Here is a 17,992-nt window from a genome sequence, read left to right as displayed (position 1 = left end):
ATGTGAACGTAAACTAGGAGGAATGGTTCCACTAGCTATACCGTAAAAATTCATTAAAATAAAAATGTGGTTTTTAATTTAAGGTTAGGCATAAGGTTATCAGTGTGGTTAAGGTTAGGTTTAAAATAACATTTTAAGAAGACACATTGTAGAAATAGGCGGGGTTTATGACTGCTTATTTATTTATGTATGTATGTATGTATGTGTGATGCGGTTAGGAAACGAGCAACATATTAGAAATGCAAGCAACGCCTCCTTAATGAACATGTTGCAAACCATAAAACAGATTTGCAAATAATTTCAAGAAGTGAACAAGAAAAGCAAGTTGTGTGCACTGGCAATTATTTTTTTGTAGCTAGTGTACTTAACGGTCGTGGTGTCGAGATAAAGTAGGTGAATGTTGTCTCGCGGCAAAGCGAGGAAAGAACGGTGCGTAGTTGCTAGTAAGCGAGCCAACAAAACTAACGTTTGTTTCAAGGTGAGGTTCGATGCTCCGGGCAATCAGATGCCCCCCCCCCCTGTAGTTAGACAATGGCTCACCAGTTGGATGGATGTATAACTTTCCTGTCTATCATCAAGCTAAGCTATAAGACCGAAGGGAATACTTATAGTATACATTTTGAAAATGGACTCTACTAGAGTTCTCATGTAACGTTTGCAATACGTCATTAGACATGACATTATTAACAAAACGTTTCTTCCTCAAGATCTATGTCAAAAACAGTCCCTTTGTAGCCCTGCAACCTCCAGGTAAGAAGTAGCTAGTACGAACACTAGCTAGTTGATTGCTCATAATACTGACACTCACTGTGGTGGTTGGGAATAGGTATTGGGGCTGGACAGGTGTGACCCAGACCCTCCACTGTTGGAGACGACAAACATATCCATTCAGAGTGGGGGTGGCGATTGAGGATCAAATGGGATTGGGGGGCTATGTTCATCTGTATAACTCAAATTCTGTTTTTGGTGCAGATGATAAATATGAGCGATGGTATAAAATCCCCGTCAGTTTGAAAAAGAAAGCGGCACAGTTGATGCATGTATCTGCCTTTTGGTATCACATTCTGCTTTGTCGAGAATCACAACACCTCATGCTGGGCTGTGCAAGTGGGCTTCCTAGATTCAAAGTAAGAATTAGTTTGAGAGTAATTTAACTCCCTGCCACACATTCTTTATTTCTTAGTACAGTGTGTTAAGACTCAAGTTCTCATTTCACCTTTCCTTCTCTAGTGTCAGCAATGACTTGAGTCTGAAGAGACTGCACACTCATGCTGTCATTTGTTTTCTCTTCTAGTTATTAGAAGATCAGACAAGGCATATGATCTGGATAAGCAATACGTTTAACTTGGTAAGTGGAATGCATGCCGTTGCCCCCCCCCTCCCAAAAAAAGCAAATATGATGCATAATCACTGCTTCCACTTGCTCATATCTTACTCCATTTTTAGAGCAACATGGTTTCTTGTCCCTCTATTTTCTATTAAGGAAGTATCCACACAGCAAGGTAATTATTCATAAGAATACAATAATGTTCTCTTCATGCCTGGGAAATGTGGCACAATGCTCCTTAGTGTTTGTGGAAGCCAAAGGGTAGGGTGCCCATCTTCATTGGTTAAGAACTCCTCAGGAATCTATTTATACCCTGCTGACCTGGTATATACCCAGGAGAAAAGGAAACCAGAATGTCCTGTTTGGTGGTGGTACATTTGAATCGCTGCTTTCATTGGAGTCATTCGTCAACCTGATTGGTCACATGGAATATCTAGCAACTTGATGTGCATGAATTTCCCATTATCACCCATTGCCAATTGGTGTGTTGTCCCTAGCGCTGGGCGACGTGGCCAAAATATAATAATGCCATCATTCTGAAAAATATTGTGATATTTTACATTTCTTAATAGTAAAACTAAAAAATATGCTTAGTATGGAGCACATGACCTTAACATGGCATCAAATTAATAGTAAGTGGTTTTAATGGGCTTTCTTCACTCTGTCAGTTTGGTCAAAACAAAATCAAAAGTATTCTTATTTAACACTATCAAAATACCTTTTATAGTGGGTATTGTAGAATTTCATACCGGTATGTGGATCCATACCGGTATACCTTAGAATACAATATCACCCAGCCCTAATTGTCTTATGACGATGGTAAGGTCTGGTCAGCATGTGCTGGAGGTCCTGGATGACACGATATGCTGGCTGGAGCAGACAGGAGAGCCCCGCATCAAGCAGCAGGTTCAGGAGCTGGGCCCCAGAGGGAACTGCTTTGCTGCTCTTCAACTCTTCTTTGCTGAGTGTAAGAACCACTGAGTGAGGCAGTGTCCTCCATTGCTGTTCATATGGTGATCTGATGATGTACTGTGACTGTTTGAGCCTCAGACCAATCAAATCAAATTGATTTATATAGCCCTTCGTACATCAGCTGATATCTCAAAGTGCTGTACAGAAACCCAGCCTAAAACCCCAAACAGCAAGCAATGCAGGTGTAGAAGCACGGTGGCTAGGAAAAACTCCCTAGAAAGGCCAAAACCTAGGAAGAAACCTAGAGAGGAACCAGACTATGAGGGGTGGCCAGTCCTCTTCTGGCTGTGTAGGGTAGAGATTATAACAATACATGGCCAAGATGTTCAAATGTTCATAAATGACCAGCATGGTCAAATAATAATAATCACAGTAGTTAATAATAATAATAATCACAAGTCAGCACCTCAGGAGTAAATGTGTTTTTATAGCAGTCTTTAACACATTAACCCATTGATGCCCAGGCAGGGTTTAGTGGTAGTTAGCATAGAGGGTTGAAAGGTACAACATGGTAGGTAGGTTAGAGGCTGAAAGGTTACTTGGCAATAAAATGTCACATGGTTTATCCTACTCTGGAAACTTGGTTAGCAGTGAATGTGTTCCAATATGAACATCATTAACCTCTTCTCTCATCAGATGCTCACTATACACAGGCCATGGGAGTCAGTAGAAAAAAATGTATGCGAGAGCTTGCACAGGGCCCCTGCCAGTGGTTTATTGAGGTAAGAAGCCTATATTTGATATTGTCATCCTTGAAGGGCCCAATGCCCTTGCCTAATTTTATCTAAAGATATAAAGATGGTCACAATTGTGGTAATCTGTTTTAGAAGATATTACTAAGAGACTGTCTTTTTGTAATTGACTAAGTTGATCTTTATGATTTACACCAGTAGATTAGCCCGTGAGGGGGGTCCAATCTGCCCCACGGGTGACTTTTAAACATTTTTTATACATTTGTTTTAGAGAAAAAAACTCAATGTACTTTAAAATGACTAAAACCAAATCAAAACTATGTACGTGTGATGTTGGATCTACAGTGCTTATAGAAAATCTATACATTTTTCACATTTTGCTGCCTTAATTTAGTCCCCTTTTAGATTTAATTGTATGTTTTTCCTACAGATCTACATAACCTACTCCACATTTTCAAAGTGAAAGTTTTTTTATAAAATGTTTTCCTAATTGTCTCGCTGAAATATAAAACTATAGATTTTCAGAATACTGAGGTGGGTTTTCCTGCATCATTTTACCTGGGCTTTGCTTCTTTCATATTTATTTTGATCCTGAAACTCCCCAGTCCCTGCCCATAACATGATGTTGCTGCCACAATACTTGAAAGTAGAGTTCCACTGTTGTCTTGGATTGGATTTGATCCAACCCTGTAGTTTTTAATTTAGGCCAAAAAGTCAATTTATTTGCTGTTTTGTCTTGCAGTATTACTTAAGAGCCTTGTTGCAAACAGAATGTTTTAGTGGATAAAAAAAAAAAACACTGCTTCTTTTCACTTTGTCATCAAGGCCAGCAATATGAGGTGAATACAGTGTTGTTGATCTGTTTGTATTTTCAAGTATTGTGGTGGAAGCGTCATGTTATGGGTATGTTTGTCACCGGCAGGGACTGTGGGGATTGTTAGGATGAAAATAAATATGAAAAGAGCAAAGACCAGGTAAAAAGGAGGATGGAGACTTATCCAATTATGGTATTTCAGATATATAAAAAAAAGGTAAAGTGAAAGAGAGTAAAAAAATGTTTTTATTTATGTGGGTGTTTAGGTCTATGGGAAAATAATCTAATGTGATCCCTTTTTAGATGTAATTTTAAGGCTGTAAAAAGTCAAGGGGTGTAGACTTTTTCTGTCGGCACTCATTCATAATTTGTTTTCTTTTGACTGTGTCCAGCTTTCTAATAATTAGCTAAATGAAAGCTAGCCTCTTTGATGTTAAGTCCCCAATATAGTGAACTTTGAGCAGTTCTGGACTCGTTCAGACTGACATTTTGGTGTACAAAGCGCTCAGTGAATGTAATAGGGTCCAGTGCCTTATAGTGCCAGAAATGCCACTCTCTTGGCGGAGCTGACCTTTAAGTGTCAGGTTTCCCACCCGACGTTTGCGTAGGGAGTGATGTCACATTTTCTGACCTATCCGGGCAAAGAATCGATTTGCTCTCCCTCTGAGCGGCGGAGCCCAGCCTGGGAGACTGCATATGAAAGGGGACAGTCTAGGAGCTCCCAACAGTTGTGGTTTCATCTTTGTGATGTTCTCAGCTGGGGACAAAATGTATTTGTGCACTAAGCTGAAGTAACCAATCTGTAGTAAGTCGTTTATCATTTGGTTGTTGCTATATTTAGAAAGCATTTGTCATATTCCATTTTTGAATAGATTAAAACATTTTTTTTTCAATATTTTCATAATATTTTTACTATGTCCTTGAGTTTGTCCTCAATTGAGTAAACCTCAGCAATTGCTAACTATTTTCACCAGAAAGGTGAGGTCCAGTCATTTCCAGAACTATGCAGCATTACTAAGTATTGTTTATGGCCATCTCCATTTAGGGGGATATCTGTTTTGCGTGATCATTCAGTCAGGGGGTATCAAATTCCGAAATTGATGGGTGAGAAAATGTTAACAATTTTCATTACGGCCCTCCCTCCAGACTGCGCTGAAGACCGACTGCGGCCCCCGGGGAAAAAGTAGTTTGATGCCCCTGATTTACATAAACCCTCCTCTGGATTTACATTACATTTATGTGTTGACATGTGTTTTCTATTTCAATTTATTTTAAGGTATGTTTTCCCCTTATTTCCTCAGAAAGGTGAAGAGATGAAGGCTGAAGGAAGTGATCAGTTTCAGGAAAAGAAGTGATGCAGCAGTCAAGTATTACTCAAAAGTCAAATATCAGTAAGTGCTATTTTTTTGGTTTTAAAGGCCAAATGCAGTCACATGTGATTGTCCTGTTTTTTTATTTTTTATATCTATCTATCTAGACCTTGATGTAGAGCTTGGATCAATCAGAACCTCCCCTAATTGCCGTCTACAGGATTGGTATTCTTAGTTGACTTTTTCCACATTTTGTTACATTACAGCCTTATTCTAAAATAGATTACATGTAAAAAAAAAAAAAAAAAAAAAAAAAAAAAGATACACACCAAATTCTCCCGGCTGTACCCAGGGTCCCTTGCCATCCAAGATCTCCTCCCAAGTCCAGGAGTCTTAAACCCGCTGCTCCTGGGTACCACGCTGCATGGTCCGGTTGTGGTGGGGGTTTCTGTAACGCTCGTCCTCTTCTTCTGACGAGGAGTCGCAAGGATCGGACCAAAGCGCAGCGTGGTAAGTGTCCATCTTGATTTTTAATACGAATTGTGAACACTGAAACAAAAACAATAAAACGACAAACGAACAGTCCTGAACGGTGAAATAAAACACAGAACAGAAAATAAACACCCACGAAACACAAGTGGGAAAAGGCTACCTAAGTATGATTTTCAATCAGAGACAACTAACAACACCTGCCTCTGATTAAGAACCATACCAGGCCAAACGCAAACACAACATAGACAACCCACCCAACTCACGCCCTGACCATACAAAAACAAAGACATAATAAAAGAACTAAGGTAAGAACGTGACAGACGGACCCTCCACCTCCAAATCGATCCTGCTCCAGAGTACAGGCCTCGGTGTAACGCTCATTCCTTCAACGATAAACGCCAATCCGACCATTACCCCTGGTGAGACAAAACCATGACTCGTCAGTGAAGAGCACTTTTTGCCAGTCCTGTCTGGTCCAGCGACGGTGGGTTTGTGCCCATAGGCGACGTTGTTGCCGGTGATGTCTGGTGAGGACCTGCCTTACAACAGGCCTACAAGCCCTCAGTCCAGCCTTTCTCAGCCTATTGCGGACAGTCTGAGCACTGATGGAGGGATTGTGCATTCCTGGTGTAACTCGGGCAGTTGTTGTTGCCATCCTGTACCTGTCCCGCAGGTGTGATGTTCGGATGTACCGGTCCTGTGCAGGTGTTGTTACACATGGTCTGCCACTGCGAGGGCGATCAGCTGTCCGTCCTGTCTCCCTGTAGCGCTGTCTTAGGCTTCTCACAGGGACCCTGGGCATCTTTCTTTTTGGTGTTTTTCAGAGTCAGTAGAAAGGCCTCTTTACTGTCCTAAGTTTTCATAACTGTGACCTTAATTCCCTACCGTCTGTAAGCTGTTAGTGTCTTAACGACCGTTCCACAGGTGTTTGTTCATTAATTGTTTATGGTTCCTTGAACAAGCATGGGAAACAGTGTTTAAACCCTTTACACTGAAGATCTGTGAAGTTATTTGGATTTTTAAGAATTATCTTTGAAAGACAGGGTCCTGAAAAAGGGACGTTTCTATTTTTGCTGAGTTTAGTTGCAAAGTAGCTAAAAAAAGTAAGTAGTTGCTAAAGTTGTCCTTGCGATTCGAATACACATCCTTTTGGTTGGTAGACCTTTTAGTCTTTTGCCTCAAGTAACCTGTCTTAACTTCTTGATGCACCCATCCCGTTTGCGGGATCATTTTCGTCAAAATCCGCTGAATTGCAGAGCGCCAAATCTAATTGCTAAAAATATTTAATTTTCATGAAATCAGAAGTGCAATATAGCAAAACACAGCTTAGCTTGTTGTGTCAGATTTCAAAAAAGCTTTTCGGCGAAAGCATACCAAGCGTTTATGTAAGGACATCTCTCTCAGCAGACAACATTACAAACAGCTAGCAGACAAGTAGATTGGTCACAAGTCAGAAATGCAATAAAATGACTCGCTTACCTTTGATCTTTGGATGTGTGCACTCACGAGACTCCCAGTTACACAATAAGTGTTCCTTTTGTTCCATAAAGATTATTTTTATGTCCAAAATACCTCGAGCGGTCACTACCGGGCAGACAAATTCCAAATAGTGTCCGTAAAGTTATAGAAACATGTCAAATGTTTTTTTAATAATCAATCCTCAGGTTGTTTTTACAATATATAATCAATAATATTTCAACCGGACTGTAGCTTCTTCAATAGGAGAGAGAGAGAGAGAATGTCTGCTCCAAGCTGTTGCGCTTGCAAAACACTGCTGGTACCCAGCCATCCAATGTGATCTTTTTCGCTCATTTTTCAAAATAAAAGCCTGAAACTGTCTAAAGACTGTTCACAACATGTGGAAGCCATAGGAAAATGAGTATGGTTGATATCCCTTTAAATGGAGCAAAGGCAGGCAATGGGAACAGAGCTTTCAGGAAAAACAGCACTTCTGGGTTGGATTTTCCCCAGGTTTTCGCCTGCAATATCAGTTCTGTTATACTCACAGACAATATTTGGACAGTTTTGGAAACTTTAGAGTTTTCTATCCTAATCTGACAATTATATGCATATTCTAGATTCTGGGCCTGAGAAATAGGCAGTTTCATTTGTGTATGTTTTTGTGTACGTCAAAATACTGCCCCCTACACTCAACAGGTTTTAAGTAAACCTACTAAACATAAGATATCATACGAATATTGATGTCGCGAAATTTACATTTAGTATGTCTAGTCTGTGAAACCAGGCTGTATGAAAAGATTGAGTTGATATGTCCTGCCATTTGTATAGTCCGGGAGATTAAATAGGCAAACACCTACTTAATTGACTCAGGTGTGCTTGTGCAGGGTTACAATAAAAATGTGTACTGTTGGCGGTACTTGAGGATCAGGGTTGGGAAACTGCCGTAGCCTACCCATGCTCTCATATTTTACATAAACTACTGGTCGATTTACTGTGTTGGCAGAATGTTTTAATATTTAGCAATAATTTATGATGTATCTGTGTTCGTTTCTGAAATAGAAAACAATGGCTAATTGTTGTGGACTTGTCAGCAGAACGTTTGAATCAACTTTTTCCCCAACCTAAATATGATTAACTGACTGCGAATTCTTAAATATTTTAGAGCAAGCTACAAATATAATGCAATTACAGTAGTTTTATTTCTCGTTTTTGTTCTGCCTGACATTATAGTAAGCCTACTACTGATAGCCTATTCATTACTGCATTGTTGCGAAGGAGCAAAAAAAAGGTATTTCACTGTACTTGTGGATGTGACAAAAACGTAACTTGATACATAGGACTACTTCAATGTAAAAGATAAGCTGTTAATATTGACTGTATACTGGTATAAACCATGCTGTCTATTGACTGTATACTGGTATAAACCATGCTGTCTATAAGGTTGCAAAACTTGAAATACAGGTCTACTACTAGGTCCAATTAAATTAGATGCACGTGGTAATTTGTATGGCCCCCTCTGAATGGCACACATACACAATCTATGTATCAAGGCTTAAAAATCCCCTTCATCTATACTAATTGAAGTGGATTTAACAGGTGACATCAATAAGGTAAATGAAAGAGCAAGTGTTCCTAATGTTTTGTACACATTGTATATTGAAGAAAATGAGAAACTACAGGCCTGTTTATTATAGTTACATGAAATTTAGTCATGCAATGTCATCAGATCATGTTATTATGATGATTGATCTCACCCGACAGGTGTTGGTCTTTGACCAACAGAGTGCTTCATGTCACAAGTGGGTGTACTGACAACAAACACCATAAAATAGCAACAATTGTAACGAGGCTTTTGTGGATACAAATCAGACTTTGTACCTTACAAGATATTGTCAGAAGAAACAGGCACATTGATTGTTGAAAGCCTGGCTTAAAATAAAGCTGGATACTTTTCCAGTGATGGAAATGAGACTGACAAGTCACCTGCCATAAGGATCCTCTCATCAGTACTCACTGTATTCTAATATTAGACTCTGTACAGAGCCTCCCCACTGTCCTTTGAAAGCCTTGCTTATTCTGGATAAAAATAAAAGAAGATTAATCTACTAGCTAGTGTTTTTTCAAAAGATCCAAATTTGGGTTTCCAAGGGTAAACACTCTTATTGGACAAAAATGAAGCCTGTGAATACAAGAAGATGTAGCAAATGTCAGTCTACACCGCATCAATTTTGCAGACAACAGAGAGCATGTCTAGGTCCTTTCTGCAGCTTGAATGATTCAGGGGACAAAAAAAAATGTAAAAAAAACTACAGAATGTCCCGGTATTTTTACTCCAGCAAAATTAAAATGACAGCCCTTTCAGCATCTCTGCTAAAAATATTATTTCATTGCATACATCTGCAGTGATGAAAACCATGTTTTTTTTAAAGACAACATTGTCTTCACTTTAGTTTATTTTTGTGGTTTCCTTTAGACGACACAACCGACTGGAACAAAGGAAGTGTCAATCTGTGCCTCTCTTTGTCTATAATTACCTCATTACCTACATTAAAACTTGTTATGGCTGCTGTCCCTGTACAGGGATCAACATCAGGGGAAATTTCAGAGTGACAACTAATAGTACTCGATAAAACTCAAACTTTCATTAAAACACACATGCAGGGTACTCAATTAAAGCTACACTCGTTGTGAATCTAGCCAACATGTCAGATTTTTAAAAGGCTTTTCGGTGAAAGCATGAGAAGCTATTATCTGATAGCATGCAACCCCACGAAATACCTGAAGTGGACGTAAACAAAATAATTAGCGTAGCCGGCGCTACACAAAACGCAGAAATATAATATAAAACATTCATTACCTTTGACGAGCTTCTTTGTTGGCACTCCAATATGTCCCATAAACATCACCATTGGGTCTTTTTTTGATTAAATCCATCCATGTATACCCAAAATGTCCATTTATGAAGCCCGTCTGATCCAGGAAAAAACACCTTTCCAAAACGCAAAGTCATTTTTTAAAATTAAAAAAGTTTCCTATAAACTTTGACAAAACACTTCAAACTACTTTTGTAATCCAACTTTAGGTATTAGTAAACGTTAATAATCAATCAAATTGATCACGGGGCGATCTGTATTCAATAGCAGCAAGTTTTGAAATCATGGTTGATATTCTCTCTTTCATGACTTCCACCGGTGTACCCGATGACAGGAAGTGCCTATTCCTCATTTCACCAAGGATGAACTTCAACCCAATTCCCAACACTGGTGACATCGTGTGGAAGCTGTAGGAACTGTAAACTGGGCGCTATCTATTTTCCCTTGCCATTTGTTTTTTGTGAACAGTTTTCCTTGGGGTTTTGCTTGCGACACACGTTCTGTTATAGTCACAGACATGACTTAACCAGTTTTAGGAACTTCAGAGTGTTTTCTATCCACACATACTAATCATATGCATATACTATATTCCTGGCATGAGTAGCAGGACGTTGAAATTTTGCGCGATTTTTAACAAAAAGCTGAAAATTCACACGCACTTTTAAGAGGTTTTAAGCTGCAGATACAGAGAGGTTTACAATCACCGTTTTAGTTTTTTTCCAGATAGCATGACAATAAAAGTCCACAGGTGAAAAGCATGAGGCTCGGATTCATTCCTTCTGTTATTTTGCACTTCACCACGCTGTGAACCAGAACGATTCACTCTACTAAAACAAACAATTGGAAAACGAGGCAGTCTTACATTGCACCAACTTAACTGTCCATTGTGGTAGAGCGTGTTCACCCCTTGGACATTGAGTGCTGAAGTTTGCACTTTTTCTCATAAGTTTCCTAATCTCAAACAATTTGTTATTCTTCAATTTGCTAGCTCAATAAGTAAGATGGCTAAGAAAGTGACCGAGACATGATGGCTAAGCCGGGTTCTCTGAAAGATACTCACGATTTATGTGTAGTTTGTCTCGGCTTGGAACATGCTCAGGGAGCCCTTGTTCAAACCAGTCTGTGTACGCATTGCCACCTACTGCGTGCGAACTCCATGGAATGACGTGTAGCATTATTGAGGAAACTTGGAGTTACCAACGGCGACTTTCCTTTCCCAGATGCCGATACCTCGGCTGAGATGGAGGTGCAGGATGCCGGAGAGAGACTTGGGGCTGTGGTCGGAACAGGTGGAACTAGCATCCCAACAGGGAGATAGTGAGACAGCTGGTTACATACAGGGCCCAGGTTCGGATGATGACTTGGTGTCTCTGGACGGCTCCAGGGGGGTTCTCAGGTGGCGAAGAGGACTTAGTTCGGGAACAGCCACCTCCTCATGCTATCTAACACATAGTCCATAGAACTGTGCCGCACGGCGGCTTTGTGTTTGAAGGTGAAGTGGCTGTGCCCAGCCCCGCGGCTGAAGTCTTCAAGATTCGATGGAAAGTGCCTGCTCCCTGTGACTGCCATAGTCAAGCACCACCATCCCATTTCCAGATTTTGTAGAAGAATTGACAACAACCTGGTCCAACCTGCATTCAGCTAACCTGATGCAGCATGGGTGTGCCATCTTCATGGATCTTGAAGGGATGTATCAGGCAGGGCTGGTGCACCCGCCTCTGGTGGATGGCAAGCTAGCTGGCTACCTAGCTTTGTTGACTAACAAGGGAGTGAGTTATGAGAATCCTACGCTCTCTAACAGGAACAGTCTCTTTTCGGCTGCTCAGCTGGAAAAGGTTTATCGTGCAGAATGGGTGGCTGCCCAATCCTTTTCATCTGTCACTATACTGCAGGTCTACCTGACAGAGTTGCTGGAGGAGCTGGGCACGGATTTGGCCGCAGTAGAGCCCCATGGGTGGCACACCCTCGCTACATATTCGTCGCCAGACCCAAGGGCTCCAGGTCATCTACAAGTCCATGCTAGGTAAAGTTCCGCCTTATCTCAGTTCACTGGTCACGATGGCAACACCCACCCATAGCACGCGCTCCAGCAGGTGTATCTCACTGATCATCCCTAAAGCCAACACCTCATTTGGCCGCCTTTCGTTCGAGTTCTCTGCTGCCTGTGACTGGAACAAATTGCAAAAATCGCTGAAGTTGGAGACTTATCTCCCTCACCAACTTCAAACATCTGCTATCTGAGCAGCTAACCGATCGCTGCAGCTCTACATAGTCTATCGGTAAATAGCCCACCCAATTTTACCTACCTCATCCCCATACTGTTTATATTTATTTACTTTTCTGCTCTTTTGCACACCAGTATCTCTACCTGTACATGACCATCTGATCATTTATCATTCCAGTGTTAATCTGCAAAATTGTAATTATTCGCCTACCTCCTCATGCCTTTTGCACACAATGTATATAGACTTTTTTTTCCTACTGTGTTATTGACTTGTTAATTGTTTACTCCATGTGTAACTTTGTTGCTGTCTGTTCACACTGCTATGCTTTATCTTGACCAGGTCGCAGTTGTAAATAAGAACTTGTTCTCAACTAGCCTACCTGGTTAAATAAAGGTGAAATAAAAAAATGCTCTTTTCTCTTTTGAAGGTCCTTTGGGGGGCACCTTCCGGAAGGCCGACAGGCAGTGCTCCGCCAGCTAAGCGAGCTGCCCCGGGGGCCGAGCCGGGCACCAGGTCGGACCAGCCTGGTTCCCAGGCGCAATGCCTGTCTGCCTGGTACAAGCGCGGCATTGCTTCCAGGGGCGAAGTGAGAGATGGTCCTGCCACGGTGCATCTAGCTCAGTGTGGCACGGCATTGGGTCCTCCCTTGTCAGCTGCCCCAAACATCTGTGGTGACAACAGTACTCCCATGACCTATCGGAGTACATCACAGATGGCCGAAGCCCCCCCCCGAACTCAGAATGGACCAGGATTCAAACAAACATTTGCACCGAAATACATTGTTTCAACCCCATTGTTTTCAGGTTTCAGGAGTTTTGTGAGTTCAATAAAACATGTCCCTCCACATTCAGACAAGGTTTTCAAGAGTGGTGGAGGTAAAAAAAATCTCCCAGTCATGCTCCCTCAGATGGAGGTTACGGGAGACTCTATGCCTGCTCCAATCAGTGTTGCGCATGTGCCGTTTCGCCCCGGATAAAGAGAAAATGACGTTGGGGCACAGGCTATAATTCGTTGTACGCCCCCCAAGTTTTTGCAGTGTCATCATGTCGACTGTTCCCCTGGCCTCAGCGCCAGTAGTAAGTGAGAAAATATCCTCCCTGCTCCAGAAATGGGCAATACGAGTGGTTCCTCAGTCGGAAGCCCAGTACGGCTGGTACAGACGGTATTTCCTGGTTCTGAACAGGGACGGGGGTTTACGCCCCATTCTAGACATGCGTGCCCTGAACAAACGTCTCAGAGTTCGCAAATTCAAGATGCTCACAAACCAGCGGCTGTTGCGATCCGTGCGTCCCGGCAATTGGTTCATCACCATCGACCTAAAGGATGGTACTTCCACACAGAAAGTTCCTGCGATTCCATTCCAAGATGATAGACACGTTTTTGGTACTCCCATTCGGCTTGTTTTCATTCGGCTTGTTCCTCTCACATTTCAAAGGTGGGGGAAGAAGCTCTGGCACCCTTGAGCGGCCAGGGGCTAAGGGTATTGGCTAGTAGCAGCAGAGTCTAGGGAATGAATAGTGTTACACACATCCAGGGTGGAGCAGTGCTCTCTTCAGGAGTGGAGACTACACCAGTGGGTGGTTGGCCAGATATGGGAGAAAGTCGGCAGGGCAGACGTAGATTTTTACGCATCATGAGATAAGTGTTGTTTATTTTTAAGCCTTCCCAGTTTCTGTTTTGATAATTCAGTTTGAGGTAAAGCAATCTCTAAGCAGCGGTTACCTCATTGGATTGTGGAGGCATATACAGTGCATTCAGAAAGTATTCAGACCCCTACCCTTATTCCACGTTTTGTTACGTTATAGAGCTTTGCACACTCTTGGCATGCTCTCAACCAGCTTCACCTGGAATGCTTTTCCCACTGTCTTGAAGGAGTTTTCACAAATACGGTGCACTTGTTGGCTGCTTTTCCTTCAACAGGTGTGTTGGATCATTGTCCTGTTGAAAAACAAATGATGGTCCCACTAAGCGCAAGCCAGATGGGATGGCATATCGCTGCAGAATGCTATGGTAGCCATGCTGGTTAAGTGTGTCTTGAATTCTAAATAAATCACTGACAGTGTCACCAGCAAAGCACCCCACAAACCACACCTCTTCCATGCTTCACAGTGGGAACCACACATGTAGAAATCATCCGTTCACCTACTCTCCGTCTCACAAAGACACGGTGGTTGGAACCAAGAATTTCAAATTTGGACTCATCAGACCAAAGGACAGATTTTCACTGGTCTAATGTCCATTGCTAGTTTTTTTTTGACCCATGCAAGTCTCTTATTGGTGTCCTTTTTAATAGTAGTCTCTTTGTAGTAATTCCAGTAATAAGGCCTGATTCACACAGTCTCCTCTGAACAGTTGATGTTGAGATGTCTGTTGCTTGAACTCTGTGAAGCCTTTACTTGGCCTGCAATTTCTGAGGCTGGTAACTCTAATAAACTTATCTTCTGCAGCAGAGGTAACTCTGGGTCTTCCTTTCCTGTGGCGGTCCTCATGAGAGCCATTTTCATCATAGCGCTGGATGGTTTTTGCAACTGCACTTGAAAAAACTTGAAAAAGTTCTTGAAATGTTCTGTATTGAATGACCTTCATGTCTTTAAAGTGATGATGGACTGTCCTTTACATTTGCTTATTTGAGCTGTTCTTGCAATAATATGGACTTGGTATTTTACCAAATAGTGCTATCTTCTGTATACCACCCCTGCCTTGTCACAACACAACTGATTGGCTCAAATTCCTTAAGAAGGAAATCAATTCCGCAAATTAACTTTCAACAAGGCATAACTGATAATTGAAATGCATTCCAGGTGACTACCTCATGAAGCTGGTTGAGAGAATGCCAATAGTGTGTAAAGTTGTCATCAAGGCAAAGGGTGGCTGCTTGGAAGAATCTCAAATAGAAAATATATTTTGATTTGTTTAACACTTTTTTTGGTTACAACATGATTACATATGTGTTATTTCATAGTTCTGATGTCTTCACTATTATTCTACAATGTAGAAAATAGTAAAAATAAAGAAAAACCCTTGAATGAGTAGGTGTGTCCAAACTTTTGACTGGTACTGTAGTTGTAAAAGTTGTAAAGAATTTGAAGTTAGAATAGCCTGAACATGTGAAAGTCAGTGGTAGTGTCGGCAGTAGTTGACTGGTTATATTTTAAAAGATTGGTTGGTTGGTTTAAATGACAGGATAGCCTGAACATGTGAAAGATGGTTTGGTGTTTCTAGCTGGACTTGTTCAAGAGTTACAATTATTTTTTTCCTAATTTCTTTTCCTAATTTATCCTAGATCGATAGAGCTCGGGTCACCATATTTGATTACAAACAACTTATATATTTCCTCTACCATTAGCAACTGTAATTTAATTTATAGGGTAAATGAGTTTAAATTAAATAGACCAAAAACAAAACTACCGCAACCTTACTTTTGTACCTGCCGGTTGGGTGGGAGTAACACAGCCTTGGGATGGAAGTAACAGCTGGTGAGAAGTGCACAATATCTGTCTTATCTCCATGTTTCTGGCGTGTAATACTCATTACTTTCATCAAATCAGCCATAATTTCATGTTTGTCAATTTTAATAATTAATGCTATAGGTTAACCATGCTATAGGTTAACCAAATTAAACATGCATCAACATTGCAATATTTTGCCTCACAATATTAATTGGACTAAAATGGATCACATAATAGCTATATTAACCATAATTTTCTCATCTCACTTTAGTGGGAATGTAGTAGGAAATGTTCAACATGTTCAATGAGTTCATGCTTAGCCCTACCAATCAGGTGAGCTCCAGCTGTCATTGTCATGCGCACTCGTCCTGTCTTGATAGAATAAACGTATTTATTCTCTTCACAAACGGCAACTCATCATGTTTATCACCTTTTCATGGCTTGACATAAGGTAATTGACCACCGGAATCATGAAGATAATTATAAACCGGGTGGTTCGAGACCTGAATGCTGATTGGCTGACAGCTGTGGTATATCGGACCTTATACCACGGGTAAGACAAAACATTTATTTGTACTGCTCTAATTACTTTGGTAACCAGTTTATAATAGCAATAAGGCACCTCTGGGTTTGTGATATATGGTCAATATAGCACGGCTAAGGGCTGTGTCAAGGCATTACGTTGTGCATACCAACAGCCTTTAGCTGTGGTATTTTGGTCATATACCTCACCTTCAGGCCTTACTGCTTAAATACATTTTAACCACAAAGATGTCAATAAAAGCTTATGTGAGAAGCTGATCCATCAAGTCAATTGATTAAGGCATAATGCTAATGATGTCATAACTTTCATACATTGTCACTTGTTGATATTTTGCTAACATTATAAAAGCAATATCAACTAGAAGAGACAATGGGCTGTGCTTTAATGTTTTGTTTTACATTGTTACTTTTGTCCCACCCGTCTCTCTTGTAACTTCTCTCAGGCTAACACCCAAGACTATCTAGCATGATACTTGAAACCTATGCAGTCACTAGATGGGTTAGAAAATGACATATGTTTGGAACCTTAAACAACTAAACACAACTCTCAACTGAAAAATACTTCCAGGCCCTTTTTTTTTTTAAACATATTGTTGCTCAGTGGTTCCCAAACTTTTTATAGTCCTGTACCCCTTCAAACATTCAACCTCCAGCTGCGTACACCCTCCAGCACCAGGGTCATTGTATAATGCAGAAAATGCACGAGAGTTCAGGTGCCTTGCTTTAAAAAAGGTAACCAAATCAAATGTTATTTGTCACATACACATGGTTAGCAGATGTTAATGCGAGTGTAGCGAAATGCTTGTGCTTCTAGTTCCGACAATGGAGTAATAACCAACAAGTAATCTAGCTAACAATTCCAAAACTACTACCTTATAGACACAAGTGTAAGGGGATAAAGAATATGTACATAAAGATATATGAATGAGTGATGGTACAGAGCGGCATAGGCAAGATACAGTAGATGGTATTGAGTACAGTATATACATATGAGATGAGTATGTAAACAAAGTGGCATAGTTAAAGTGGCTAGTGATACATGTATTACATAAAGATGCAGTAGATGATATAGAGTACAGTATATACGTATACATATGAGATGAATAATGTAGGGTATGTAAACAGTATATTAGGTAGCATTGTTTAAAGTGGCTAGTGATATATTTTACATAATTTCCCATCAATTCCCATTATTAAAGTGGCTGGAGTTGAGTCAGTGTGTTGGCAGCAGCCACTCAATGTTAGTGGTGGCTGTTTAACAGTCTGATGGCCTTGAGATAGAAGCTGTTTTTCAGTCTCTCGGTCCCAGTTTTGATGCACCTGTACTGACCTCGCCTTCTGGATGATAGCGGGGTGAACAGGCAATGGCTCGGGTGGTTGTTGTCCTTGATGATCTCTTATGGCCTTCCTGTGACATCGGGTGGTGTAGGTGTCCTGGAGGGCAGGTAGTTTGCCCCCGGTGATGTGTTCTGCAGACCTCACTACCCTCTGGAGAGCCTTACGGTTGTGGGCGGAGCAGTTGCCGTATCAGGCGGTGATACAGCCTGACCGGATGCTCTCGATTGTGCATCTGTAAAAGTTTGTGAGTGCTTTTGGTGACAAGCCGAATTTCTTCAGCCTCCTGAGGTTGAAGAGGCGCTGCTGCGCCTTCTTCACAATGCTGTCTATGTGGGTGGACCAATTCAGTTTGTCTGTGATGTGTACGCCGAGGAACTTAACTTACTACCCTCTCCACTACTGTTCCATCGATGTGGATAGGGGTGTTCCCTCTGCTGTTTCCTGAAGTCCACATTCATCTCCTTAGTTTTGTTGACGTTGAGTGTGAGGTTATTTT

At 41.1% G+C, this 17,992-nt stretch overlaps 1 protein-coding gene across 9 annotated transcripts; it reads left to right on the top strand.

Annotated features, from left to right (window-relative positions):
• Positions 1-8: 8 nt before the first annotated feature.
• Positions 9-15,196, top strand: LOC135550776 (uncharacterized). Of its 9 annotated transcripts, XR_010457140.1 has the most exons (11): positions 120-478; positions 708-750; positions 973-1,127; positions 1,295-1,348; positions 2,162-2,294; positions 2,936-3,021; positions 5,107-5,196; positions 5,283-5,340; positions 5,468-5,625; positions 11,834-11,964; positions 12,594-15,196. XR_010457140.1 is itself a non-coding variant. In XM_064981885.1 (8 exons), exons 1-7 carry the CDS (start codon positions 398-400, stop codon positions 5,158-5,160), a joined length of 606 nt encoding a protein of 201 aa, XP_064837957.1. In that variant the 5' UTR covers positions 120-397; the 3' UTR covers positions 5,161-5,196; positions 12,594-15,196. The 9 variants fall into 9 exon arrangements, 2 of the variants coding, with proteins under 2 accessions (XP_064837957.1, XP_064837958.1); XR_010457146.1 differs by lacking the exon at positions 120-478 and adding an exon at positions 9-113 and having other exon boundaries at positions 708-1,127; XR_010457143.1 differs by lacking the exon at positions 5,283-5,340 and having other exon boundaries at positions 5,486-5,625.
• Positions 15,197-17,992: the final 2,796 nt, after the last annotated feature.

This window comes from Oncorhynchus masou, chromosome 12 (genome assembly GCF_036934945.1).
Source record: "Oncorhynchus masou masou isolate Uvic2021 chromosome 12, UVic_Omas_1.1, whole genome shotgun sequence".
In the NCBI taxonomy this organism is placed as follows: domain Eukaryota; kingdom Metazoa; phylum Chordata; class Actinopteri; order Salmoniformes; family Salmonidae; genus Oncorhynchus; species Oncorhynchus masou.
Note: the sequence above shows the minus strand (reverse complement) of the source record. Positions and strands in the feature narration are given on the sequence as shown.